This window comes from Dendrobates tinctorius, unplaced genomic scaffold (assembly GCF_039654945.1).
Source record: "Dendrobates tinctorius isolate UK_male_01 unplaced genomic scaffold, ASM3965494v1 ptg000043l, whole genome shotgun sequence".
Lineage (NCBI taxonomy): Eukaryota > Metazoa > Chordata > Amphibia > Anura > Dendrobatidae > Dendrobates > Dendrobates tinctorius.
In genome coordinates, this window is record NW_027361711.1 from 11,720,553 (window position 1) to 11,748,129 (window position 27,577).

At 46.6% G+C, this 27,577-nt stretch overlaps 1 protein-coding gene across 1 annotated transcript; it reads right to left on the reverse strand.

The window, feature by feature from the left end:
* Window positions 1-1,010: 1,010 nt before the first annotated feature.
* Window positions 1,011-26,960, reverse strand: GRPEL2 (GrpE like 2, mitochondrial). Its single transcript, XM_073575202.1, has 4 exons — window positions 26,704-26,960; window positions 17,010-17,154; window positions 15,056-15,137; window positions 1,011-5,032 (listed from the first exon to the last, which is right to left on the reverse strand). The coding sequence occupies exons 1-4, from the start codon at window positions 26,775-26,777 to the stop codon at window positions 4,701-4,703; spliced, it is 633 nt and encodes a 210-aa protein (XP_073431303.1). The 5' UTR covers window positions 26,778-26,960; the 3' UTR covers window positions 1,011-4,700.
* Between the last annotated feature and the right edge of the window lie 617 nt (window positions 26,961-27,577).

A 27,577-nucleotide genomic window follows, 5' to 3' on the forward strand; every position in this document is an offset into this window, starting at 1 on the left:
CTCCTTGTATTCTTACCAGAGCTACCATTCTCTGAAGCTTGGATCTCTGTGGCGATATATGCTTTCCTAACATACAATGAAACACCTTAACTATCCACCCTCTTGTTAAGCCTGTTTCTTATAAATAAGTTGTAGTCTCAAGGTCTGTATCCAATCATGTGTATCATCCCACCAAGTTTCAGGAAAGCCTATGACATATCTATCTTCCATTATTAGCACCTCCAATTCTCCTTGCTCCCCATGCACTGTGCATTTGTATTGGTCTCATTTTAGTTTGTAGTCTGTTTCTCCTGCTCCTCTATTTTTATTCAGATTTTTTTTTTGGTCTTTGTTCTTTATTTCCACTTTTAATAGCAAGGATCTCAAAAGAATTCATTAGCTGCATACTTTTTCCTGGCAGTATATTTCCCATCCCATATTGGTCTAGTATAAAGTGCTCCTGATATGTCTGGGCTGAGATTAAGCATGGCTGTGTGAACCCAGCCATATTTTTTTTTTTTGTTTGTTTTTTTTAACTTTTCTTAAAAGGCTCTGCATTACTTCCTGCTGGTCACCAGTAGGCGCTCCTTACACTGCAAAAGAATGGAGAACAAACACTTGCAGCCTTGAATCCAACTTTATACAGACTGTCAATCCGTTTTCACTTTGTAACTTGGATCAGTGGTAAGGATGAGTTTTATTTTAAATTTAATTGATTTTTTTGAAATAACGCAAAGCTTTCTGCACAGGACATTCTCAAACATTGTAACATATCATGGTTCACAATGCAAATCTGCTTCTAGATACACGCAGAATAGCACTTATGAATGCAACATATGGATGAGGATTTATACGCAGAGGTCCAAGTGTAGAACTGCTGTTCATGGACAATAGTCGCTGAATGAAAATTGTGGAAATGTTAAGACCGTATAAAAAAAAAAAAAAAAAAAAAGATGCTGTTTTACAGTGGTGGAGAACTTATCGGGTAGGATGTGTCAGAAGGCAAAAATAAAAATTTGAATTGCTAAATATGCATAGAAAATCATTTTATTTAGTGAAAAACAATGAAAGTCCCCTGAATAGACAACATTTCATGCTTTGCTGCACTACTATACAAGACCAACAGAGACGCACCATGTCACATGCCTCTGTCAACCCCGCACATAAGCCCCGTAGAAGAGTCACAGAACTTGTAGTGTGTTCCCAGTAAGAAATGTACATACATATATACAGTCACAAGGACAGCATACTAGCCATGTACAGAGGTAGATAAGGGTGCATATGTGGTACCCTTAAGTTGACTACAAATGACCCGTGCAGGGAACATGTCTCCTTCATTACACCAGCATGAAATGTTATTCTTAAACCCCTTTATAAAAGGACACCCCTTCAAAAAACAATTCTTTACAAGATAAAATGAATCAATAGAAAATAAGAGAAAGTTAAGAAAAAGGAAGACTTGTCGTACTAATGGCAGGAGATCCCATCTACATGAGGCTGCAAACCATCTACTATGCGATTTCCTGGCATCGTCGCTGTATGTAGAGCTCGGGGATACATAGGGTCAGTATTACTACATGTCAACAGCCTGGAAGGAAACAATAAGCTACAGAAAGAAAGATTAAAACTTAATACATTAATTCTATGCACAAACGGTTAGGAATTTAAATATATTTCCGTTATAGGCGAGAATGCAGCTCTATGCCATTTGGCGTCAGAAATAAAATAATGTCCATTTACACAGCCAAAACTATATTTTGCAGAAAGCAATTTGCCTCATTCAGATGATTAGGGGGTGTAATACCGGGCTCAAAAAAAAAAAAAAAAGTGATTTGCATCCAGCAAGAGAATCCAATCTCTAGGTTTCCTTCCCAGTTATTTTGCAGCATTTTTCCAGCTTGCAATAAATCCCATGAGCTTCATACCTCTTACACAAGCATTTTTAGTGGGTTTTATGCAAATTACCCTTTGGGAAAAAAAATACATTTTTGCTGTAGTTAAGCTATCCAATTTTTGACCAAAACCACTTTTGCTCATTAGGATTACTTATACTGTATAGGTTACTGTTAGCAGCTTTTACTCGTGCAGTAACCTAGCGGGTGTCCCTTGTCCATCTGACCATAGCAGAGGTACAAGGGCTCATTCAGACATCCGTGGATCTCAGTCCAATCTTGGACCCTAATACACTGACTGACCGCGGGTCTCCCGACAGGGGCATGACAGCGTCGTGTATTTCTATGATCTGGTCATGCTGGGGTTGGGAGGCCTGTGACCAGTCCATGCATGACGGCAAGAGATTGGACCTAATCCACGGACGTCTGCATAAGCTCTAAGGGCTCAGAGGTCAATGATTTTTCTTGTATGCAACAAAACAATAAAGCAATGTTTTTGATCAGTGTCAGTTTTTACCATCACAATTTAGTCAGTTTCATCAGTTTTTCCTCGGATGCAAAAATAAAAAAATTAGCAAGATTGATCAGACTTTTGTGCGGAACACGCAGTCTGCAAAAATAAAAAAAATATGAAGGTATGTGAACGACCCCATAGACCAGTGTTCCCCAACTCCAGTCCTCAAGCGCCACCAACAGGTTTTAAGGATTTCCTTAGTATGGCCCAGGTGGTGAAATTATTGCCTGTGCAGGTGAGCAGATCTCACCTGTGAAATTTTAAGGGAAATCCTGAAAACATGACCTGTTGGTGGCTCTTGAGGACTGGAGTTGGGGAACACTGCCATGTACCTATTATAGTCTTCTCTCAGCAAAAAATGGACGTCTGAATGCGGAGGCTTAAGGCCAAGTTATCCAACTCATTTAAATCAGTTTGGGAATCTCTAGAAATATTTCCAATAAATCAACATACCATTGGTTTAAAGAGGTTATCTGGGACCATTTTATTTATTTTTTTTATCATGGACTTAGTAACTGCCTCTCTGTCAGTTATTAACTTCCTGACGGTTCTGCCCAGCATTGGTTCAGAGCCATAGACCATCACGTCAGAGCAGATCTCCCTCTTCCGGCTGCTCTGTTGGTGTGGTGCGACTACCAAGGTCACGCTGATTGATGGCTGGCTACCTGCAGTTGTGGTTGTCAGTCAGCATGACATTGGAAGGCACACCCCATCAGCAGTGTAGAGAGAAAAGAAGGGGATTTGTCCACATGATGTCCCCCGGAAGCTGCAGTATCCGTGAACAATGTAAACCAGCGGACATAAACGCTGGGTACAACAGGTAAGTAGTTAGCAACTACATGCCTGTTAATATAACCCCTTTAAAAGTAATGAAAAATGAAGTAGACTACAATTTTCAAAACAGCATCCTACTAAAAGAAACATAGAATTCTTTGATGTGATCCCACTAAAATGTAAAAATAGAATACGGAGGGAGTCTACCCAATGCAGAAGTCCATTGCATCTTCCAGTGTCGAGGGAAGACCAGATTGATTCTGAGCTGTGTAAATATCCATAGAGTCACACACTGATTCAAAGCTGTAACAATACAAAAGCCCAGTACTAAGAAACGCACAACACTCCAAACTTCTGCTGGTCCCATTTCCACAGCTGTATGCCATTTGTGGCACCACTGCTGGCATGTGTGAACCCACATCAAAAGGGTTATTTCATAAATGGGCATTGTGGGATAGTACTTGTAAATGCAAGCAGTTTTGCAATTTATTGCTTAATATTTTCAAATGTTTACATATTAACGCTTTTTTTGTAATAGCTCGATGCCTTAGAGACCAACCACCACATCTAAGCAGTAGAACGTGTGCAGTTCGTATAAGCTTTTTTTTCCTACTGAACATGTAAAAACTTGCCAAAATCTATGCAAGATCGTTGGAGCCCACTGTTGCCCTCAGCTTGCTTCAGCATAGTGCTTACAAACTGCACCTGCCGATCACTTCCTGTCAATTACTTAATCGTCCGAAGGCGGTGAAAGAAGCCGGCACTGATTGGGAACCGGGGCTCACATAACGTTACCACCTCAAAGTGAGCTCTGGAACGAGTGCCAACAGCGACGGAGAGTGTTTTTATTTTGACGGGGAAACAATCGGATTGGGAAGGGGGTTGTCCGATTAGTGGACAACCCCTTTAAATAAATTGTAGAAGTGCTTGTTTTTACAACCTCCATCTGACAATATCCATCTATGAAGATGGGAATAACCCTTCATGATTACAAGCTGCTCATCACACTACACCAGGCAAAATTAAAACAGGAACCACAGGAGAACGCCAACCTCATTCCAGTCAATGTTAGGGGAAAAAAGTAATCAAATCCCTTTGAGGTGACAATGCTGCAGCTGCCACTACATTGATAGCATGCAGGGAGATGGAAGACTCTTCAGAATAAATGAAAACCACCTAAGTAACGCAGCCCCAGTGAAAAGACCAACGCTAATCCTTTGGAAAGTTAAGGAGAATATTCTATAAATAGCCATTATCTAGTCTTTGTGCCATAAACTAACAATAAATAAATAAGACGTGAGTTAGTCCCTTAATCCCAGAGATGATTGGAAAGCACAGTACAAGAACTGTACCAATGTGAGGTCACGGTAAGGCGCTCCAGCAGTGGACGTACCAGTGACTGCTGTGGAGTAAAGGCTTGGAGAAATGTGTCCAGGTAACAGAATAAAACAAAGACCAAGTGATCTAAACTCTACTGATAATAAATAAAGGGGATTTTTCAGAGGAACCTAGAAGGGGATACGAATCAGTCAAAATATGTGTCACTCTTGTGTTAGCACCGCAATTCCAACGTGAGCATGACGTATGGTCCGACCATGTAACTTGTAACCATCCTGCTGTATGGTGGCCACACTCCCAGGCCTCCTTCCTTCTGCTGGCACATGGCAGACTATTTCATGGTCGTACGGGTCATAGTCTCCTCCCAAGGGGGTCATTTTCAAAAGTCCGTGTTTTGTGAAAATACTTTGCAGTTTCCTTTCAATCGAAGATAAAGTTTCCGACACTTCCTTCATCCCTTTCTGTTCCGCTTCTTCCACTGCCTGCTCCAGGAGATCTGCCACATCTACCAAATCCCGACTGAAGCTCTGGATACCTACAAGACGACAAAAGGGAACAGTGAGCGAACGCCCGCTAAAAGACATTACACAGAACAGTCATGGTGCGTAGATTGAGGTCATACTGGACTGATCCCTCCACCATGTAAAAGAGGAAAATTAGATCTTTCACACCTTACACCCTGAGAGATCATAATGCTTGATGTTTAATGCAACACTCCATACAGCATAGTGGCCCCCACACACAGAACTCCATACAGTATAGTGTCCTGCATATAGTATCCTGGCCCCTATATTGCCCCCTACCAAGCCCTGCAAAGAGGATGCAGATACAGTTGAAAGCAACAGGGCCCCCCAAATCACAAGCTCCATAGCGGCTGCATGGTCTACCGCTATTGTGGTACGCCACTGAAAAACTACTGAGGGGCACTCCAGATATGATTTACCTATATTGATACGAGCAAATAAAGGGTTAAGAGGAAGCATATAAAATCCAGACCAACTTCTTAGTTGCCATTTACTGTAATTCTCTGTGGCAGAACTGAGACATCTAACAATTGCAGATTCTGTATTTTACATTCTGTGGCTTGTGTGAGAGGAGTTGCTGAGTCACAATGCATAAAGATCATTAAAGCACAACTCCACTGTGGTATTTCTATTTAGTCACCAGTAGTATCACTACTCCATGTATCCTGCATCTAGCAATTTGCCAGAAGTCAGAGGTAATGATCACAAGCTCTCAATGTAAGTCTATGAATGCCTTGTTCTCGCTCTTCTAGACTTACACAGAGAAGTGACCTCCGGCTCACCCAGCAACCACAATATATATATTTCTTTAAAGGAAATCTGTCACCACGTTTTTTGCCATCTCATCTGAGAGCAGCATAATTTAGGAAAGAGAGAACCTGATTGCAGCAACGTATCACTTAGTTTACTGGGAGCAGCAGTTGTGACACAATCAGTGTTTCAAAAGTAGCATGTAGCAGGGCTCAGAAAGCTTACCTTGTCCACGCCACAGCTCTCAGCGTACATAGTATAGTGACAGTGTGGTCTCAGAGGAGGGGGCATGGTCAGAACAGGGATTGCATGCACTGTGGTCCATGCAGTGATAATCTCCATGTCATAAAACCTTCATTATATGAAAATAGCAGACAGCCTAATATGTTAGGCTATGTGCACACGTTGCGGATTCCGCTGCGGGTTTTTCCGGGCGGAAACGCAGGTAAAACCGCAGGTAAAGTGACCTGCGGTTTGGCCCTGCGGTTTCACACCTCTACTATGGAATCCGCACAAACAATTGACATGCTGCGGTTTGTAAACCGCAGCAAAACCGTGCGGAAAAATCCGCACCGTCAGCACAGCGTTTTTGAAACCCCACAGGGTTTCATTGTACTGTACATGGTCAGTGGAACTGCTGCGTTTCTGCAGGGCCAAAACCGCTGCGGAAACGCAGCAGAATCCGCAACGTGTGCACATAGCCTAACATATCCCCGAAATCTGTGTTTTAGGCCTGTTTCACACGTCCGGATATTTCCAGAACCAGAGATATCCCTGTCCGTGTGTGTAATACTTGTGGCACACGTGTGACGTGTGTGCCGCATCAGTACCACACTCACTAGTGCCAGGGAAGCAGCGGTAGAGTTAGCACTATTCCCTGGCACTGATGACAGTGAGAGCAGGCAGCAACTGATGGGACTATTACTCCTATCAGTGTGCAGCTGTTGCCGCTAATAACAGTGAGGGAAGCAACGCTGATGGGAGTATTCATCAGCTGCCGCCTGTGCTATAAAAAAAAAAAATTAAAAAAAAAACAGCATAGGTTCCCCTGTATTTTTGATAATCAGCCAGGCAAAACCCTCTTCCCACTCGCCCTGTAGCGGTGGCAGGTGGTGTTGATGTCACCTTCATATTGTCAGGTGACATCAAGCCCAAGGCTTAGTAATGGAGAGGCATCTATAGGCAACTATCCATTACTAATCCTATAGTTATATGGTAAATAAACACACAGCCAGAATAAAGTCCTTTATTTGAACTAAAACAAAAAACACACCTTTCCATTTTTCCACCGCCTGCTCTCGCTGTTATTAGCGGCAATAGGTGTAGGCAGATGGGAGTAATAGTCCCATCAGCTACTGCTTGCTTTCACTGTTATCACTTCAATATAACTCATCATTCTCCACGTCTCTCGCTGATCGCCGGCAAAGCAGGCAGCACCTGGCGCCAGGGAACAGTGCCAACTGTACCACTGCTTCTCAGGCGTCGGTACGTTGTCACACCGATGACATCCTAGTGTGTCATCCATGTACAGGACATTTTACAGCCCGTGCTGCTGTTAAAAAAAAAAAAATAAACAGACATGTCAGCGTGTTTTGTCCATGGACACACGGTCCTTGGAAACACTACATGAATGTGTCAATGTGTGCAAGCGTCTCCGACACGTGTGATAACTGTCACCACAAGCACCTGATACACTGATGTCTGAAAGAGGCTTTCGCTACAATATGCTGTCCTCAGATTACATAGCAAAAACCTGCTGACAGATTCCCTTAAAAGCAACTGATGTTTCAGGATAAGCCATCATGTAGGTGTAAGGCTGTGTTCACATGTTGCGTTTTTTTCCCGCGGATTTACCAAAAAATCTGCTCAAAAAACGCCTAAAAGAAGCTTCCCATTCATTTTATGCATTTTGCACTTTGTGCATATTGATGCTTTTTTTACCGCGAAAAAAAAAAAAAAAACGCTTTGCGGTAAAAAAAAAAAAAAACACGCAGCATGCTAAATAATTTTGCGGCAAATTCTGCATTTCTGGCTATTTTCTGTGTGTCTGGGGATGCTGCGGAAAAAAATTGCGGCAAAAACGCACGTTTTCTGGGAAGGAGTCCGGTTTTCATGCAGAAATTTTCTGCATACATGTGCACATAGCCTAAGAGTAATAACATTGAAGATTGTATGACTTGTATCCTACATTTTTTCCTATTAAATTTCTTATTCATTATGCTTGCTTATACTACAGCATGTTCTGCAGCACTTTACAGACTTCATCTAGCACTGAAAAGATACAATAGTAGAGACCGAGCCACTTTTCTGTGATAAAACACAAAAGTTTCACTGTATGGACTATTGATTTATTTTTTTAAAATTACCACTCCAGCGGGGTTTTTTTTTTTTTTTTTTATTGCAATGCTGGAGAGGCGCTACTAATCTAAGATCTAAGGTCCCTGCACTTAAGTCTCATACTTACCATCCACCATCTTCTGCTGTTATTCACCTGCTCTGGTTGGTCTCTAGCAGCTTGTGACCTGCTGGATCACTCCAGTGTTTGCTGGGGGAGCCGGAGGTTACTTTTCAATGCTAGTCTATGAGAGCCTCGCCCTGGCTCAGTCACATTGAGAGCTTGTGACTAGTGATGAGTAGAGTTGAGCGAAACAGGTCGGCCAGATTCATAAGTCGCCAACTTATGCCAAAGTCGGGTTTCGCCGACCGAAACCCAACCATAGCGTGAAGTCGGCCATGCGGTCTGCAAAACGAGTGCCAAAGTCGGATTTCCCAGAATGCCAGGTGCCTTTTTTTTTTTTTTCAGCCAATGAGCAAGGACATACACTGTGGGCAACGAGATGACATGTGCAGCGTAGAGAAGAGCATTGCAGTGATTGGCTTGCTTTGGGGGGCGTCAGTGTCTATAAAATCCCTGACCGCCGACCTCCATTTTACTTCTGCCGATCTTAACAGTAGGGAGAGGTTGCTGTTCATCAGTAGAGAGAGAGTTAGGGCTGTAAAGATATAAGAAGTTCTTATGTGCTGATAGCAATTGTGCTGTACAGTTAGTGTGCAGTTACAGGGGAGGATTTTCTTGTGTGCAGCAGCGATGGTTATTAGGCTGCCTGATAGCTGCATTGCTGTGCGCACACTGCCATGCAGACTGCTTTTTACACAGCACTAATACTTTTATTCTTTTTTTCTGCACAGTTACCGACCATTCATTTTTTCCCCACACCGTATAGAGCTGTACGCTCCTCACACACTACCGTGTACCGGCTGGTATCACGGACAAATACATGCTGTCTGTGTGTGACTCCAGAAATACGGAAATTTATATTTTCCTCTACACTGTATTCAGCTGTACGCTCCTCATACAGTACCGTATATCTGCTGTTTGTATTATGGTCAAATACAGACTGAGTGAGCATCTGTGTGTCACTCCTGAAATATATACAGAGATCTAAATTTTCCCCTACACCGTATACAGCTGTACACTCCTCATACAGTACCGTATATATACTGTTTTTCTTTGGTACATTTTCTCAAACATGAAGTATGGTGGAAGAGGCCGCGGACGTGGGCGGACCAGCCGGTACATCTGATGGTAGTGCCAAAAGCACAATAGCACCTAAGGCAGGAGGTGTTGAGCCTGCATCATCGTCTGGCTCCAGAAGGCCTGTAAGGCTCCCTTTTCTTGGAGTAGGTAAACCGCTTTTAAAGAAGGAGCATCAGGAACAGGTTTTGGCTTACATTGCCGAAACAGCCTCCAGCTCTATTGCCTCCTCTTCTGAAGTTTCAAAAACTGCAAGCACTGAGTCGTCGGTGCAGGCTCCTGGTGTCATGATCTGAAGTGGATCTGACAGTTTTAAAAGCACAGAGTGAACTTTCTTTCCTTTTGGCTAGTTGCCAAAGTGACCTGAATGTCCCCGGTGGTGGTTAGTGGTATCGCACTTTAGGTTTAATGTGCACATAATTATGAATCAGGTGTGGGGCTCTATAAATGAGTCTCAGGGTGTGCAATCACTGGTGGTGATATTCATTCATTGATTGATTGATTCATTCATTCATTCTGAGTTTGTGAAGCCTGGGTGAACATTGAGCTGAAGAGGAGTCCTGCGCAGTCAGCCAGAGGAGACGAGTGGCAGCTAATGGTGTCTGCAGGAATTGCTGGCATGGCGTGGAGAAGTCGCAGTTTATGGTGTCGGCGGGAAGTGCGTGCATGGCTTTGTGGAGTGGCGACTATGGAGAGAGTTGCACTCGGCATGCTCGACTTGGTGGCCGAGAGCTGGACTCAAGCATGCTTAGAATTTTGGCAGAGGCTGACTCATCCTTGGGACTTTGTTATTGGACTGCTGCAACTGGAGATGGACTCTGCTCCAAGGCTGCACTATGGTGTAGGATCCAGGATGGTGATGGATCCGGGTGGAGGAGAAGACGCACGCAGGTGGTGGGGCTCTGTTACAGGAGCATAAGCACAGAGCCTAAAGCTAAGTGGTGTTTCCCCTGTGTTGTCTTCTTTCCTCATGTGTGTTGTTGGTGCAGTGGTGGGATGGGTTTCCGCACCGACCAGTTCCCTAGTGGGGGTTTAGGGTCAGGGCGAGCAAGGGTTTAAGGTTCTCGTGCAGCGACAGGTGCGGAGCCTGTATAGGGAACGTAAGGAGTGCGGGGACACTGGCTCAGGGGAGCTTAGGAGGTCTCCGCGTTCCCGTTCCCTATCGCAGGGCCCACCATTGTTAATGTTTCCCAGGTTCCCCTTATTATTTAAATTCGCCACTGGAGGCGCTGTATCCAGGGTCACGTGTGTTATGGGTCCGCCTTGCGGTATCATCTGCGTCCAGACACACGTGACCATGACACCTGGTCAGGAACAACACCTTTCCTTGTGTCCTTCACCCCCACCAAAAGTGAAGGATACGGCAGGCCACATTTCAGATTACTCCCTGGAGCTCTTCTCACATACCATGCCTAAGTTATCAAGTGAAATCCTGAATTCTCCAGTCCAAGATGAATATGACATGGAGTGCACTGATGCACAGCCAGTGCTATATGATTCTGCTGGTACATTCGCCCAGAGCAGTGCATTGTCCTCGCAGTCTACTGAGCCAGATTCTGACCCTGATGAAACTCCGGTGCCCCTTCCCGCATACTATACCACCTTACACGGTGACACAGAGGAAGGTGCAGATGAAATTGAAGAGGAGGTGATGGATGACCCAGTTGTTGACACAGATTGGCATCCACTGGGGGAAGAGGGTCCCGCTGGCAACAGCTCAGAAGAGGAGGATTCGCAGCAGGCATCGACATCGCAGCTGCGGTTATCTGCCAGGCCCGTAGCAGTCCAAAAACATGTTAAAAAAAACAAAAAGTTGCAGGACAGCTTGGCCAGACGGTCCAATTAGCACAGTGTGCAAGGCCTGAAAATTTTTCCCGTAGTAGGAAGAGTGCAGTGTGGCACTTTTTTGACCAAAATCCTATTGATGAGGCAAAGGCTATCTGTAAGAAGTGCGGAAGCACCTTTAGCCGAGGGAGAAATCTCCGAAATTTGAATACCAGTTGCATGCCTAGACAAGTAAACACCATGCACTTGCAAGCGTGGACTGACTACAAAACCTCAGGTAGCACATGTGCACCTGCTCCGACTGAAGGTAGCCAGCAACGCTACATCGCTTCCCCCACTTTAAGCCCACCGGTTAGCACACCACCAGCAAGAAATGTTGAGGTGTCATCGCAAGGCCAAAGCAGTCAGGGAATCACAATGTTTTTACAATGAAAGACTGCATCTAGGCCATCACCAACCCCCTCTCAGTCCGCCATGTCCACCACTAGTTCCACCATATGCAGCTCTCAAGTTCAGCTCACCCTCCCAGACACTATGAGTAGGTCAAGAAAGTACTCAGTCTCTCATCCGCGTACACTGGCTTTAAACGCCTACATTGCCAAACTGATCTCATTAGAGATGATGCCCTTCCGTTTGGTTGAAAGCGCAGCGTTCCGAGAGCTCATGGCCTACGCTGTCCCACGCTATGACCTACCCAGTTGGCACTTCTTTTCTAGAAAAGCCATACCTGCCCTCCACCTGCATGTGAAAGACCGCATTGTCCATGCACTCAAGCAATCAGTGAGTGAAAAGGTGCACCTAACAGATGCATGGGCCAGGGCCGTTACGTGTCCATCACTGCGCACTGGGTGAATGTGGTGGATGCAGGGTCCACAGGGGACAGCGGCGGTGGGACACTGCTGCCTATCCCACGGTATAGGCAACAGTTGGCTGTAGGCATTCGACCCTCCGCCGCCTCCTCCTCCAGAAGCGAAAGCTCGTCGGCAGAGCGCAGTCACACGAGCACTCCATCTGCAGCTGCCAGTGTTTCACACAAGGTGTCCCACTGTCGAACAGCTAGTGGTAAGCGTCAGCAGGCTGTTTTAAAGATGTCTTTGGGCGACAACAGACACACCGCGGAGGTACTGGCCGACTGCTTGCAGCGAGAAACTGAGTCATGGTTGGGCAGTCTACATCTTGAGCCAGGCAAGGTAGTCAGTGATAACGGACGTAATTTTGTGGCGGCCATAGCCCTGGCAAAACTCAGACACATACCTTGCCTGGCTCACACCTTGAACCTGGTGGTGCAGTGCTTCATAAATAATTATCCGGAGTTACCAGCCCTGCTCCATAAGGTGCAAAGACTGTGCTCGCACATCCGTCGTTCGCCCATAGACTCCAGTCGTATGCAGAAGCTGCAGCGATCGCTCCACCTCCCCAAACACCGCCTAATCATAGACGTTGCAACAAGGTGGAACTCCACCCTGCACATGGTTGAGACTGTGCGAACAGAGGCAGGCTGTAATTCATTTGTGGGAGGATACACGGGCAGGCAGTTTGAGGGCAGACATCGAGTTGTCGGGTGTGCAGTGGTCAAAGCTGAAAGACCTCTGTAAAGTCCTTCAGTGTTTTGAGGAATGCACACGGCTGATAAGCACAGACAACGCCATCATAGGCATGAGCATCGCACTTATGCGTCTGCTCATGCAAACTTTGACACACATTAAGGATCCACCTGTCTGCAGAGGAGGAGGAGGGAATCCTTGATGACAGTCAGCCATTGTCTGCAAAGGGAACTGTCCTGGACGAGGTGAAGGAAGAAGAGGAGGAGGAGGATGAGGGGGATGATTATTTTGGGGAGGAGGATGCTTCTCAGGGGGCAAAAGAAAATGTAGGCTTGCCAAGGTCAGGTACAGGGTTTGCGCGTGACTGGAGGGATGTGGATTTGGCAGAAAGTGCTCCTCCACCCACCACTGGCGGTGCATCATTGACACCTGGAACATTGGCCCACATGTGTGATTATCTCTTGAGGATCCTAAAAAGGGACCCCGCATTACCAAAATTATGAAGGATGACGACTACTGGTTTGGCCAGCATCCTCGATCCACGCTATAAAGGCAAATTACACATCATCATGCCACAGGAGAACCTAGAGATAATATTGGCTAACAAACAAGCAACTCTGGTAAACAGTTTGTTTGAGGCATTCCCAGCACACAGCAGCGGTGCAGGTTCTACCACGAGCCGTACTGGGCAACATGGAAGAGGTGTTCATGGCGCACACAGCTGAATTGGCGTTGGAGACAGGGGTTTCATGACCATGTTGTGGACTGATTTCTCAAGTAACGCTCACAGGACTGGTAATACTGCATCGATTGCAACAGACAGGAGACAGCAGTTGTCAACTATGGTTCAAAATTACCTCTCCTCCCCTATCGATGTTCTCCCTCACAGTTCATTCCCCTTTGACTACTGGGCCTGTAAACTGGACACCTGGCCTGAATTGGCACAATATGCCTTACAGGAGCTCGCTTGCCCTGCTGGTAGTGTGCTATCTGAAAGAGTCTTCAGTGCTGCTGGATCAATCCTGACAGAAAGAAGGACCCAGCTGTCGACCCACAATGTAGGTGTTCTCACCTTCATTAAAATGAACCATGCCTGGGTTTCAAAAGGATTTTGTACCACCTTCCCCTGATGACACATAGGTTGCCACTTGCCTGCAAAATGGCTCGCTTTGTCCTCCTCTTCCTCTATTTGCAGCTGCTGAACGTCCAGCCTACACCTCAAGTCAACATACGCCAGTTTTTCCACCTCCCTAACAGGGCTGTACCCCCCTCCCCCACAACTTTAGCCAAATAACCCCCAGTTTTCAATGCGATACTATTATTATAAAGTAAATTAAGGTTGACAAGCTTAAGTAATAAGAATGGATGTTGTTGCCATTGAAATGGGCACTGTAGGTGTGTTTACTGTCCTCCACTAACTGCCGACTTTTATTCCCCATTGACTTGCATTGGGGTCGGGTTTCGGTCGGAACTCCGTCTTTTGCCGAAAGTCAGCCGATTTCGTTCGACTCGACTTTTGAAAAAGCCGGGTGGTCCGAAACCCGACTCGACCCTCCCGGAGGCAAAATCGCTCATCTCTAGTGATGAGTGAATATACTCGTTGCTTGGGTTTTCCCGAGCATGCTCAGGTGTCCTCAGAGTATTTTGGCGTGCTCGGAGATTTAGTTTCTGTCGCTGCAGCTTCATGATTTGCAGCTGCTAGACAGCCTGAATACATGTGAGGAATGCCCGTTTGTTAGGGAATCCCCACATGTATTAAGCCTGTCCAGCAGTCGCAAATTATGCAGCTGAGACGACGAAATCTAAATCTCCGAGCACGCCAAAATACTCGGAGGTCACCCGAGCATGCTCGGGAAAACCCGAGCAACGAGTGTACTCGCTCATCACTACTTGTGAGCATTACCTCTGACTTCCAGTCAGTAGTAGTGGTCAGAAGGCGGCATGGGCCAGATGGCGCGAGGAAGAGATAAAGACAAAAGTTAATGGTCATGTGTTAATATGCACTTATATTGTGCATGTACATTAATAATAATAATCATCTTTATTTTTATATAGCGCTAACATATTCCGCAGAGCTTTACAATTTTGCACACATCATCATCACTGTCCCCGATGGGGCTCACAATCTACATTCCCTATCAGTATGTCTTTGCAATGTGGGAGGAAACCGGAGTACCCGGAGGAAACCCACGCAAACATGGGGAGAACATACAAACTCCTTGCAGATGTTGTCCTTGGTGGGATTCGAACCCAGGACTCCAGTGCTGCAAGGCTGCAGTGCTAACCATTAACTTACTTCCTCAGTTCAGACTCCAGTTTTTTATAATATTATGTTAGCAGCACCAGTCCAGCACTGCAATTTAAAAATCTAAACGCTGGAGTGGTGCTTTAAACAAAACTCCCAGAATCTAGATTCTTACCAAAGAGCTTTGCATCCTCCACAAACTTCTTTGTTTTATTCCGTACAGTCTCGGAGTCCTCTACAGCTTTGTTGTAAAGCTCCTAGCAAACAAAAGAATATTAAAGAATGTGATTAGGAAAGACACATCGTCACATGATGGAGTAGTCTCTGACCATTCAGAAACTACTGCTTAATTGGTAGCTATGGCCTTACAATCAGACAATGGAGAGCAGTAGAATGGAAAGATATTGGTTCCAAATAAAAAAGCAATTATACTACACAAGAAATATTGAATTACATAGTTTGCACTGCATTCTCCTTAATATAGCCCCCGACAGACACAGCCCTCTCGCTGAGACACAAGTTTTGTGACGCAACAGCGATCTCACCAGCGAGATCGCTGTGTGTGACACCTATCAGCGATCTCCCCTCCCTGCCGGGTATCGCTGATCGTTGTGGAAAGCCCTGGACATTTTTTTTTGATCGTTGGTCTCCCGCTGGCCAGCAGGCATCGCTGCGTGCGACAGGCGGGAGACCAGAGATCAGCGAGCTGGTAACCAAGGTAAACATCGGGTTTCTAAGCTCCGCGCTTAGAAACCCGCAGTGTACCTTAGTTACCAGCGCGCTGGTGCAGGGAGCTGGTGACCAAGGTAAACAGCGGGTTTCTAAGCACCATGCGGCGCTTAGAAACCCGATGTTTACCTTGGTAACCATTTCCCTGCACCAGCGCGCTGGTATCTAAGGTACCCAGCGACGTGCACGCTCGTCGTCGCTGGTGCTGATCGCTGGTGAAGCTGCCTGTTTGACAGCTCACCAGCGATCATGTAGCGACACACCAGCGATCCTGAAAGTTTCATATCTTTGTAGGGATCGCTGGTGAGTCGCTATGTGTGACGGGGCCCTAATATTTATTCCAGCCCTATTTGAAACTATTATTTAGAAAAACATCAAAAACCTAAATTTGCATATACGCCTCATGACACCCTTTTGTAAGCCAGAGCACGAGATGCTACAACCATGTATTACCTGTCGATTCATTAAGCTGGCCGGGAATTCCAATTAATTGAGGATTCTGTTTAACAGATAGTGGGACGTTATAAAGCACAGTTTATAGGTAAAGGTTAATTAATAAATAGAAGAATCTAGTTCAAAGGGTTTTCAATCATCACTTTTGCCCCACCCCCCAAAAAAAGGGGCTGCCTACCGATCTCACACCACTTCTCCCTTACTCTGTCCATGTTCCATCAGTCTCCTCGCTTCCTTACCCAGTGGGGACCGGCATGTAACGTGAAGTGTGACATGACCGTGCGACTGGAACTGGATATACAGAGCAGGTAATTTGTGCACGCTGTGATGGCCGTACGAACATGTAACCGCCGCAGTGTCGATCACGGGCCGCAGCAGTGCACCTTTCAGCATGGCTGTGGCCACTGATTGGCTGCAGTGATTATATGCCTGCCCCCACCGCAATGGTAAACTAAGAGACCTGAGCAGCACCATGGAATAGTAAACCATTGGTAGAAAATTAAATTTTTAGGTGAAACTAGGCCATATTTTTGGGGGAGAAAAAAGTCATCCTCTTAAAGTGGCAACAAAATCATTAATCATTGCGAAAAAAAAATAGCATATACCCTATTAATACTAAGCGACACAGGAATTAAAAAAATATCTGAAGGCTGATCAGATTGGAGCTGTATGGAATAAAATATAACTTTCAGTTCTGAAAGTCACACATTGGATCAGACATTGCTCACAGCAGCATGAGCAGTCTACGTGCTCCCGTGGTCGGCACCGTCTCTGGAATTGTTTCCCATACAGCACAGAGACAATCAGTTGGCGATTGCGAACAAAATCTGCCAGCAGCGGATCTTGATGATTTGTGTGCCCAAGTGCATTAGTGTGGCAAATCATTTCTCAGACAACCATGAATAGCATGACCAAGGCATGTTTACCAGGTCTTCAGATAAACTTACTGTTAAATCTCGAACTTCTTCCTCCAGCTTGACAGTCTTCCTCTCCAGCGATCTCACACTGTAAGACTGATCATCGCCCCCTGTGGTTTGGTTCCCAGAACTTCTCTGCTGAGGGGCAGCACCACTGTAGGCACACACTGAACTCCTGTCATTAAAAAATAGTTTTATGGATTACATACAAGAAAGGGTGATCTATCTGACTAGCCCTGCTTTGTAGACACAATCCATATCTAAACTAAAGGTTTCAGTAAGCCAGACCGCATATAGTCATGCAGGACACATGGCTGCACATCTATCTAAATTACAGGGCTGCCTCAATTAGTACCTGGAGCCTATATCGGGCTGGCGAATAGACGCCATTGTGTTCGTAGCGCCTCTTACTTGACCCCTACTATTTTACTACATTGTTGGCAGAAACAATGGGTTATTCCTGGATAATCACTGCAGGGGCATTATGTAATGCTGGCCTGCACTGGTAATTACAACCATCCCAAAACCTGAGAGAAGAGGAGACAGCACAGCAAGGATTTGTTTTTCTTATGCACATCCACTACCAAACCAATTTTCCTTGTACAAACGTGTGTAATAAGCAATTGACTAGAAGGCATTTTGTCAGCAACAGAGAATAACTTTGGTCTATTTACTTAAAGGGATTGTCCAGGTTTGGGATGGAAGCCTGCCATTACTCTGAGCACAAGCAGTTAGGGTCCCGTCACACTAAACGATGCTCCAGCGATCCCGAGAACGATACGACCTTGTCAGGATCGCTGATGCCTCACTACATGCTTGCTGGTGAGCTCTCAAACAGGCAGATTTCACCAGCGATCAGCACCAGCGAGGACGCTGGTATCCAAGGTAAATATCGGGTGACTAAGCGAGCGCGGTCGCCAATAGGTGTCACACACCGCGAGATCGCTGTTGCATCACAAATTCAGCGATCTCGCTGTGTGTGACGGGGCCTTTAGCATTCTCCGCTGCTGGCGACAAGGCCGAGTGGTCATGTGACGGCGATCATGCGATTTGCATACTTCCAGCCACATTCTGACTAGTCCTGCACGGCCTAGTTCAATATTGGTGAAGTGAACTGGGCTGAGCACATCACCGCATGGAGGCAAATCGCATTCTTGCCATCACATGACCATCACCTCTAGAATCTAGTCCCCGGCACTGAAGACGTTCCCGCAATGTCAACACTCTCCCCATGTGGTTGCTGTGACATGTAACACCGGCACCTAGTCAGCGCTAGCGTCACTGTCCCCGCCTTCTGTCGAATTGAACATGAAGAGAAAGTCAGATCAGCCGCTGCCCGGACTTCCTCTTCATGTTCCATTTGACAAGGTGGAGACAGCGACGCCAGGCTCATGTGTCACAACAACCGCACGGGAGCCCTGGGACCGCGAGTGCCGACACCGCTGGAGCGTCACGGAAGGAAATTATAGGCTTCCTAGTAGTGGACACCTCCTTTAAAGGCGCAATTATGTCCCCCCCATGAGCTTTTGCAGGCTTGAGGTACCACAGTGCGCATGAGGTTTCATGCAATTCCATCGATTTTGCTTGAATTTTTAAGCATGGAATATTTCTGCACAAAAAATACAGCACGGGGAAAAAAAAATCCATATGGAAACACGGCTTTCCTGGCCTCATTTGCAATCGGGAAAAAAAAGTTGCAGCTAAAGGGAATCTGTCAGCAGGTTTTATTGAAACAAGCACACAGCCTAGTAAGTGACACATCACTGGAATCAGTTTTTGCTCCTACACCACGATACTCTCAGATCACATATAGCAAAAACCTGCTGCCAGATTCCCTTTAAGGCTAAGTGCACATGTTGCAGAAAATTTCTGCACAAAAACCTGAATCCCTTCCCAGAAACCGCACCTATTTTTCCGCTGCGGTTTTTGTGCGTTTTTTGCGCGGTTTTGATGCGTTTTTTACCGCAGCGGTTTCTAAAAGCATGGGAGAAGCCTAAACCGCGGAAAAAACCGCAAAATTAATGTGCATGCTGCGGTTTTTACCGCGATGCGGTTTTATCGCAGTAAAAAACGCATCAATGTGCACAAAAAGTGCAAAATGCATAGAAATGACTGTGCACCTTATTTTTAGCGGTTTTATAGCGGTTTTATAGTGAAAACCGCGGTAAAAACCGCTAAAAAAACGCTGTGTGTGAACACAGCCTAAAGAGTTCAAGTTAGCGTTCATAAACAGAGAAGCTGATGGAGTGTCTCTAGGACCACAGCATAGATGTGCAGGCACTGTGTGTGCACTAAAGGCAATACTCGGAGGGAGAATACCGGGTATAACGACACGTGACTGAGCAAAGTTTTAATTCCTGGAATCCTTGACAGCTAAGGCTCGGCCCCATTCTTGTGAAGTCAGAGGAGTACAGTGTTGCCCCATGGCATTTAATGCATCCGATCCACACAGATGTGCGACGTTTCCCCCTCTTCTGTGGAGCGAGTGCCTCTCCTCCCTAGCACGAACAGTCTATAAATCAAGAAGCGACTACGTGAAGGAGAGAGGGAGTAGAATGGATTCTCACTGTTTGGATGTACTACTCCTACCCCCTCCCTGCAGGAGGTTCCCTACATACAAGCTGCAGCTAGAAAACCACTTTCACCAATACAAAGCCCTATTCAGCGCAGAAGTTTATGGAGCCCTAGACAGTGTGGTTATACGGCTGCGTGCCCACAGTCAGGAAGAGTGCGTTTTGTGCTGCACTCCTCATTAAAAGCACAGTGGATGCCTAGAGTGCTTCTATTTACCGCTGCGTACACTCAGCCGGGGGCAGCATGGTAATCTGGCTCCGCTGCGGATTTGGACCAAATGAATGTCATTACATGTTGCGAATTCGCGTGGACTAACAAGTGCTGCAATTAGAACGCAGAACATACGCTGCGTCCAAAGCGCTAATATTCCCGATCGTGGGATGTAGCCCGGTACAAACCTCGCAGAAGACCACAGCGAGGGTACACACCTTCCGATCAAGTTGGAAAATTAAGAAATTCATATCCGAGATGGAGAAAAAAAAAAAAAGGTGGCATTCTACAAGAGCTGAAAAACGCGAATAAGACCGTTGAGTGTTTTTTCCCTTTGGCGTTTCTTGATCTGTGGGTGCAAAGCCGTTGACATGATTTGCACCCACAGATCAAGAAACGCCAAAAGGAAAAAAAACACTCAACAGTCTGCATTATTACGGGTTTTTCCCCCCCAAGGCATCAAGGAAGCTGAGAAAAAAAACAAGACAACAATGCACCTTTGTGGCTATAGTGGGGTTTTTTTGCAGATTTTTTTAGGGAGGGAAAACACAGGAAAATTAATTTCAATCAATATAAAAATGACATTTTAATTCAGAGTTGTCGTGGCTTTTTTCTGGTTATTTTCAGTTTTATTTTCTACGGGAAAAGCAGCAAAAGCGCTGAACAAACCCCAATCCTGAGGAAGAGAGCAACGCACCAAGACGTGAAATTTCTTGTAACTTGCTGCAGTTTGGTGATGTGGGTATAGGTTGTTCACAATGGAAATTTGTAGTAACATAAAGGCGGTCTACCAAAGAAAATCTGCAGTGAAGTCCGCAGCAGAGTGACACCAAGTGCATGCGTGTTTCTTCCATGCAGAAAATCTGCTGCATTTAATAGCACAAGCAGAGTAGATGTAGTTTAATAAAAGAAACTCACAACTAATGGGTTTAACATCTTTTCACACATTTTTTTTCCTCTCTACCTTCCTAGAGTTCATTTTTTTGTTGGGGACTAGTTGTAGGTTGCAATGACACTACAGTTGTGCAGGAATATTCATATACGGTAACATTGGTCCGGTATGCACTTTGTGGCAGCCAGATCAGGGCACTGCGTACATCCTCGGCTGGCACGTCAGAATCTTTGGGCGCTTTTTGTGAATAGTAGGCCTCCGCACCATCATGACATGCAACACCTAGGGTTTCACGTCTTAAACGCCGCTGTCAAGAGATCAATGCCGGTTGTGTAACACAGCTCACACATGCTGTGTCGAGCAGGCTCATCTCCTGAGCCTGCTCTATGTCATAATAGCAGGAAAGGCTAAGACCCTGTGCAAGGTTTTTTTTTTTACCAATAGGGTTATACACAAAAAAAAAGTTTTAAAAATCATGTTTTCAAGTGCAAAATTTACATGTGCTATTGCAACTGAAGCCAAACAACAGAGACCAATGCCAGAGACACAGCTCTCATCCTGGGGAAAGTAGGGTGAGGTTTTTATAAAAAAAAAAGAAAAAAAAACAGACAAAATGAGTTAGCAGGCTGAAGTTTTCTGAAAAAGGATAAGCCCTTCGAGTCTATGACAAACGCTACAAAGCTGAATCTGCGGCACAACCCATCTACGTTTGGATTTTCCGCAGATTTCACCCAAGGCACTACCAAAAGGGAGAAATCTTGTCTGAAAATGTACAGAAAAAGTTGACATGCCTTGGATATCAAACTCACACTGCAAGCTAGCTTACTTGGTAGATTTTTTGGGCAGTGTGTAGATGAAGTCTTATGGTGCGTACAGTCCATACACAGGCTAATGTTGGCCAGACCCACCGAAATCAAAGAGTTCCTTTACCAAACAAAATCCAGATAGAAGAGTCACCCACCCAAAGTGACCACTACTTCGTTAGATCTACTGCCCTGCATCGTGTAATGGTCAAGTAGTAAGAGTAGTGTAATAGCAGTTGTGCTACGCATTGCAGCAGTGCGCCATCTGTATCGGTTTCCAACAAATGTGAGCCAACAATGTGCCTTTATCTCCACACAGACACCTTGACAAGAGCTGGGACCACCAAGGCTGATAATTAGCCAGAGAAAACACCATGATCTGACACTGAAGACGAATGTGTAAGACGCCTTCCAGATACGTAACCTTTGCCCTCTTATTTCCTCATTTAGCGCCTGACCTAAGGTACAATTCCCCGGAAAGCCTACTGATACTAGGAAGTGTACAGCTAGCCCGAAGCCAGTGGAAAGTACGCCAAATGCAGTAGTAGAAGTGATGCAATAGTGGAAACGGAGCTCAACCCTGGACTGACCCACATCCAACAAGCGACTATTGTCTTTAGCAATATCCATCAGCCCATGTTTTATATCTCCTGGGACCCGAAGACCTTCACTGAGGGTGGGGAAGGGTGTAGGGACAGTCAGTAGAAACTGTAGCAGAGATACAAGCATTTTCCCTTTACAGACTGGGTGTATATCAACATTTCAGAGAAGCCTGCATATCCACAGCTGCTAAATGACGCCCCCATACATTACTATTCACTAACGATCACGCAGCTGGCAGCCACGTCCCCATACCCAGGCACTCCTGCATTCTCTAATAGGGCCGCTATCCGACTCCTGCTTACCTCTGCCCCAAAACAAAGGATCGGCCACTGGACTTACAACGTGTCAAATCCTTCTCTCCCGAATCTGCTAGACTCTTTTCGGGAAGAGCCAGGAGGTCACCCGCCTACACATAAGGCTAGTTTCACATTAGCGTTTTTAGCGCTGCGCTTTGTGCGCAATAGAAACGCATGCAAAAAACGCATCATGCGTTTTGCATGCGTTTTTTAGGTGCATGCATTTTATCCAGTTTCTAGCCATGTTAACTCTTAAAACGCATGCGATTTCAAACGCAGGCGTGCGCATGTCCATGCACACGCCTGCATCCCCATAGACTAATGTTATTTTGCGCATTCCGTACACAAGCGTTTGACGCCGTTGGACGGACCCAAAAATGCAACAGGTTGCGTCGGGAACGCCTAGGCACACACTACAAAAAACAAATGTGAACGAAAACGCATATGAACGCGTGCAAACGCTAAACCATGCGCCCGCCATGTTGTGCTAAAAAAACGCTACTGTGAAACCAGCCTTAGACTGTCAGCTAATCCCACCGATGATAGCAGGCTGGACTAGATGTAGAGTGTAGGGCACCTTAACAGGATGAGACCACTGTTTCTATTTATTACGCTTGATTATAGCGCTGTCATATTCCTCTGCACTTTAAACACGGATGTGTGCATGAGGCCTAAAGAGAACCTGTCGGCAGGATTGTGCACAGTAACCTACAGACAGTGTCAGGTTGGCGCAGTTATACTGAATACAATGATACCTTTGTTGATGATGAAATCAGTCTTGTGCTTTTTTAATCCTTATTTTTTAGTTAATGATATGCTCGTGTCCTAAGGCGGGGCTGGTGTATGTGGTGCGCTGATTACACATTCATAATGCAGACTGCTGACAGGCCACTACTCCCTCAGTGATCCGCCCCCTTAGTTTGCATAATGAATATACTAATGTGTGTATTTGAAAAAAAAAAAATCATGTCACATTATCAAAATGGCGGCGCCTGTGCACTCACTTGTCCGTTAGTGCCTATTATCTTGCACTGTTGAAAAGAAACAAAAGTCATCAAAATGGCGCCGTCAGCTGCACCTGCGCATTAGCATCTATCACCTCCACCGGCTCCTAGTTGCTGCTGACTAAATGAAATTAGGCAGGGTTCAGATTGCGTTATGGAAGTCCGTCTAACGGACTGCGTTACATAGCGGCATTAACGCGATCTGTGAACAGCACCATAGATTACTAAGGGTATGTTTTGTATCCTTGAAGAAAAAAAATGGATTCAACATGTAGGCACAACACAGATGTATAAAGGAGGCTTTACAGACATTGCAAAAGCCCCAATGGGGGCAGTGATGACAAGCCAGATTCCCCATCAGTACGTCTCTGGAGTGTGAGCGGAAACGCACACGAGAACATACTAACGCATTGTAGATGTTGTCCTTGGTCTCATTAACAAGACATGTAGCTTGGTTATGTCTTTGAGAAGAATACTTAGGCACATGCAGTATTTTGGTGTGTACTGCAAAAATGAGATAGAGATATATTACCATAGCTCGTCATACTGCAGAACCAGTGAATAAATATTCTTGTGTACAATGTGGCCTTTCCTGGAAAGGAAGACACGGCTCCCGATATTGGCACACAATGATCTCTCTGCACACTGCTGACCAGGAGATTGTGCACCAGATGGGGTTCTGTTAACACACCTGCAGACCCCGATAGCGTGACACATGCTGGGAATATACGTATACACACAGCAGAATAGCAGCACATCTCCTACTGTACCGCCAGAAGTTCGTTGTGCATACATACTAGTTACGGTAATATATTAGTATACAGAAATGCAGAAGGAATAGGGTAAAACCTTGGGACTGATGTGGTGTGCTGGACCTATGGTGACCATTAGTTTGCATTTCCTTCTTGATGCCTAAGGCTAGTTTCACATTAGCGTTTTTTTGCGCAGCGTATCGGGCGCATAAAAAACGCAAAACAAACTCGCGTTTTTTTAACGTCATGCGCACACTGATGCGTCAAAAAAACGCAGCATTGCTTGCGTTTTACATGCGTTTGCGGTTTTTTATGCACATGCGTTTTTAGGTGTGTCATTTTTTCCGTTGTCTAGAGAACATTCTAGACTTGTTTAACTCAAAAACGCATGCGCAAAAAAACGCAACCGTGCGCAAGACCATGCGCACGCATGCGTTCCCATAGACTTCAATGTGTTGTTTTTGCGCATTCCGTGCGCAAGCGTTTTTTTGCCGAGACAGGGCGCACCAAAAAATGCAACATGTTGCATCTGGCACGCAAGACAAAAAAACGCATGCGCACGAAAACGCAAGTGTGCGCAAGACCATGCGCACGTCATGTTAAACATAGGTGCACGGGTGCGCACGATGCGCTGCGCACAAAAGCGCAAATGTGAAACCAGCCTAAATGATGAGTGGATAGCAAAAGATAAAAAGTTTCTTATAGAATTCCCTACTTTTTTTTTTTCATTAATTCTTTTCTGGTTTCTTCGGACCAGGCATCATAACCGCTCCGGGAAACGTCTCACAGCACAAGCAGCCGTAGTCCGAATACAACAGCTGCCCCCCCCATCATAACCGCTCCGGGAAACGTCTCACAGCACAAGCAGCCGTAGTCCGAATACAACAGCCCCCCTCCCCCCCATCATAACCGCTCCGGGAAACGTCTCACCGCACAAGCAGCCGTAGTCCGAATACAACAGCCGCCGCCGCCCCCCCCCCCCCCATCATAACCGCTCCGGGAAACATCTCACAGCACAAGCAGCTGTAGTCCGAATACAACAGCCGCCCCCCCCCCCCCATCATAACCGCTCCGGGAAACGTCTCACAGCACAAGCAGCCGTAGTCCGAATACAATAGCCCCCCCACCCCCCCATCATAACCGCTCTGGGAAACGTCTCACAGCACAAGCGGCCACAGTCCGAATACAACAGCCCCCCCCCCCCATCATAACCGCTCCGGGAAACGTCTCACAGCACAAGTAGCCGTAGTCCGAATACAACAGCCCCCCCATCATAACCGTTCCGGGAAACGTCTCACAGCACAAGCAGCCACAGTCCGAATACAACAGCCCCCCCATCATAACCGTTCCGGGAAACGTCTCACAGCACAAGCAGCCACAGTCCGAATACAACAGCCCCCCCATCATAACCGTTCCGGGAAACGTCTCACAGCACAAGCAGCCACAGTCCGAATACAACAGCCCCCCCCATTATAACCGTTCCGGGAAACGTCTCACAGCACAAGCAGCCACAGTCCGAATACAACAGCCCCCGCCATCATAACCGTTTCGGGAAACGTCTAACAGCACAAGCAGCCGTAGTCCGAATACAACAGCCCCCGCCATCATAACCGTTTCGGGAAACGTCTCACAGCACAAGCAGCCGTAGTCCGAATACAACAGCCCCCGCCATCATAACCGTTTCGGGAAACGTCTCACAGCACAAGCAGCCACAGTCCGAATACAACAGCCCCCCCCATTATAACCGATCCGGGAAACGTCTCACAGCACAAGCAGCCACAGTCCGAATACAACAGCCCCCGCCATCATAACCGTTTCGGGAAACGTCTCACAGCACAAGCAGCCACAGTCCGAATACAACAGCCCCCCCCATTATAACCGTTTCGGGAAACGTCTCACAGCACAAGCAGCCGTAGTCCGAATACAACAGCCCCCCCCATCATAACCGTTTCGGGAAACGTCTCACAGCACAAGCAGCCACAGTCCGAATACAACAGCCCCCCCCATCATAACCGTTTCGGGAAACGTCTCACAGCACAAGCAGCCACAGTCCGAATACAACAGCCCCCCCCATCATAACCGTTTCGGGAAACGTCTCACAGCACAAGCAGCCACAGTCCGAATACAACAGCCCCCCCAAGTAGTTGGATCGGAGATCCTAGAGCTTTATACTACTGGAATTAAAGGGGTTGCCCACTACTGCAGCTGTGTACAGTCCCTTTAGGGAGAGCAAGGGGGGGGCACCGATCCGGAGGAGGGGGGGAGCAGGTGGAATACATGAAATATCAGTGCCCATCACACGAGTCATCCCTGCTAGGAGCAGCCACGGAGTAACCTCCAGCTGTGCACGTGATACTTGGCCCCCACATCGTCTGCAGTGTCCCGTTACTCGGCAGCCCCCCACAGGTCACCGTGCCCCCTCCTCTCGGCAGCACGTGTGTGGTCCGGCTCTTTAGCGGTTACTATGGAAACAATGCACCTAGTCCAGCCGTATAATAGCGGGGGCACGGCCATGTAAAGCCCCACACGCGGGAGACCCCATTCCCACACACCAGCACACTACGGGTGGCCCAGCCGCGCCTGCCCTTACCTGCTGTGCCGGGCGCCGTGTGACAGCACTCTCCGGAGCTGCTCGGACACCGCTCTCATCCTGAACGCGGCCATCTCCAGTCCTTCACACGTCGCTCTCTGTCCGCCTGGTACTACACACAACGAGGAGCGCACGCGTAGTAGGACTACTACCAGAGCACGAGGCGGAGCGGAGAGCAGCCAATAGAAAAATGGGGGCGGATGAAACTACAACTCCCAGTGCGCACCGCGCGGTGTAGTGAGAGCTAGTGCGTCCTCCGGGGTTTACCTGTGAGAAGCAGGGCGGCGCCTCGGTATAACTCGCCATATAGCTGCGCGCAGCTGTACTGAGGCCGAGGAGCCGCAGCTGCGTCACAGTGAGACTCCGGAGCGAGTTTTGTCGTTTCCCCAGAGTCTTGCAGTGTGAACAGGCTGCCGCTCCCCTGGCTTTCATAGGGTGAAATGGTCTTTTGCACAGCACGGTCACTCCGCGCTCTCACCGGTCGATCCAGGACGCTGCTGCCGATCACTATGGCAGCCTCTCCGATCTCTCAGTGCACTCTGCTTATAGCGCTCTGCCTGTGTAATCAGGCTATTAACCCCTTAGTGACTGCCAATACGCATTAAAACGGCGATCGGGAATAAGAGAATAGCATCGGCAGCGATTCACACGGGTGTCAGCTGTGCATGAGAGCTGACACCCTGCAGTATCGGACCTGACCGGTTTTGGGGCCGATTAACCCCTTAAATACGACTGTCAATCACGACAGCAGTATTTAAGTTGTTACAATGGGGGATCACAAGACCCCCTTAGTAACCATCGGACCCCCGCGATGATCAAACTCTGATTAAAAAACTGATCCACTATGGATCCACCGATGGAAAGCGTTTACTTT

Bases quoted from the DNA above. Each gene is read 5' to 3' on its own strand.
- GRPEL2 (XM_073575202.1), bottom strand. From the start codon at position 26,777: ATGGCCGCGTTCAGGATGAGAGCGGTGTCCGAGCAGCTCCGGAGAGTG. The intron at 15,138-17,009 runs GTAAGTTTATCT...TTTGTTTGCTAG, and splicing joins AAGAAGTTCGAGATTTAACA to GAGCTTTACAACAAAGCTGT. The intron at 5,033-15,055 runs GTAAGAATCTAG...GTCGTCTTGTAG, and splicing joins GGAGGATGCAAAGCTCTTTG to GTATCCAGAGCTTCAGTCGG.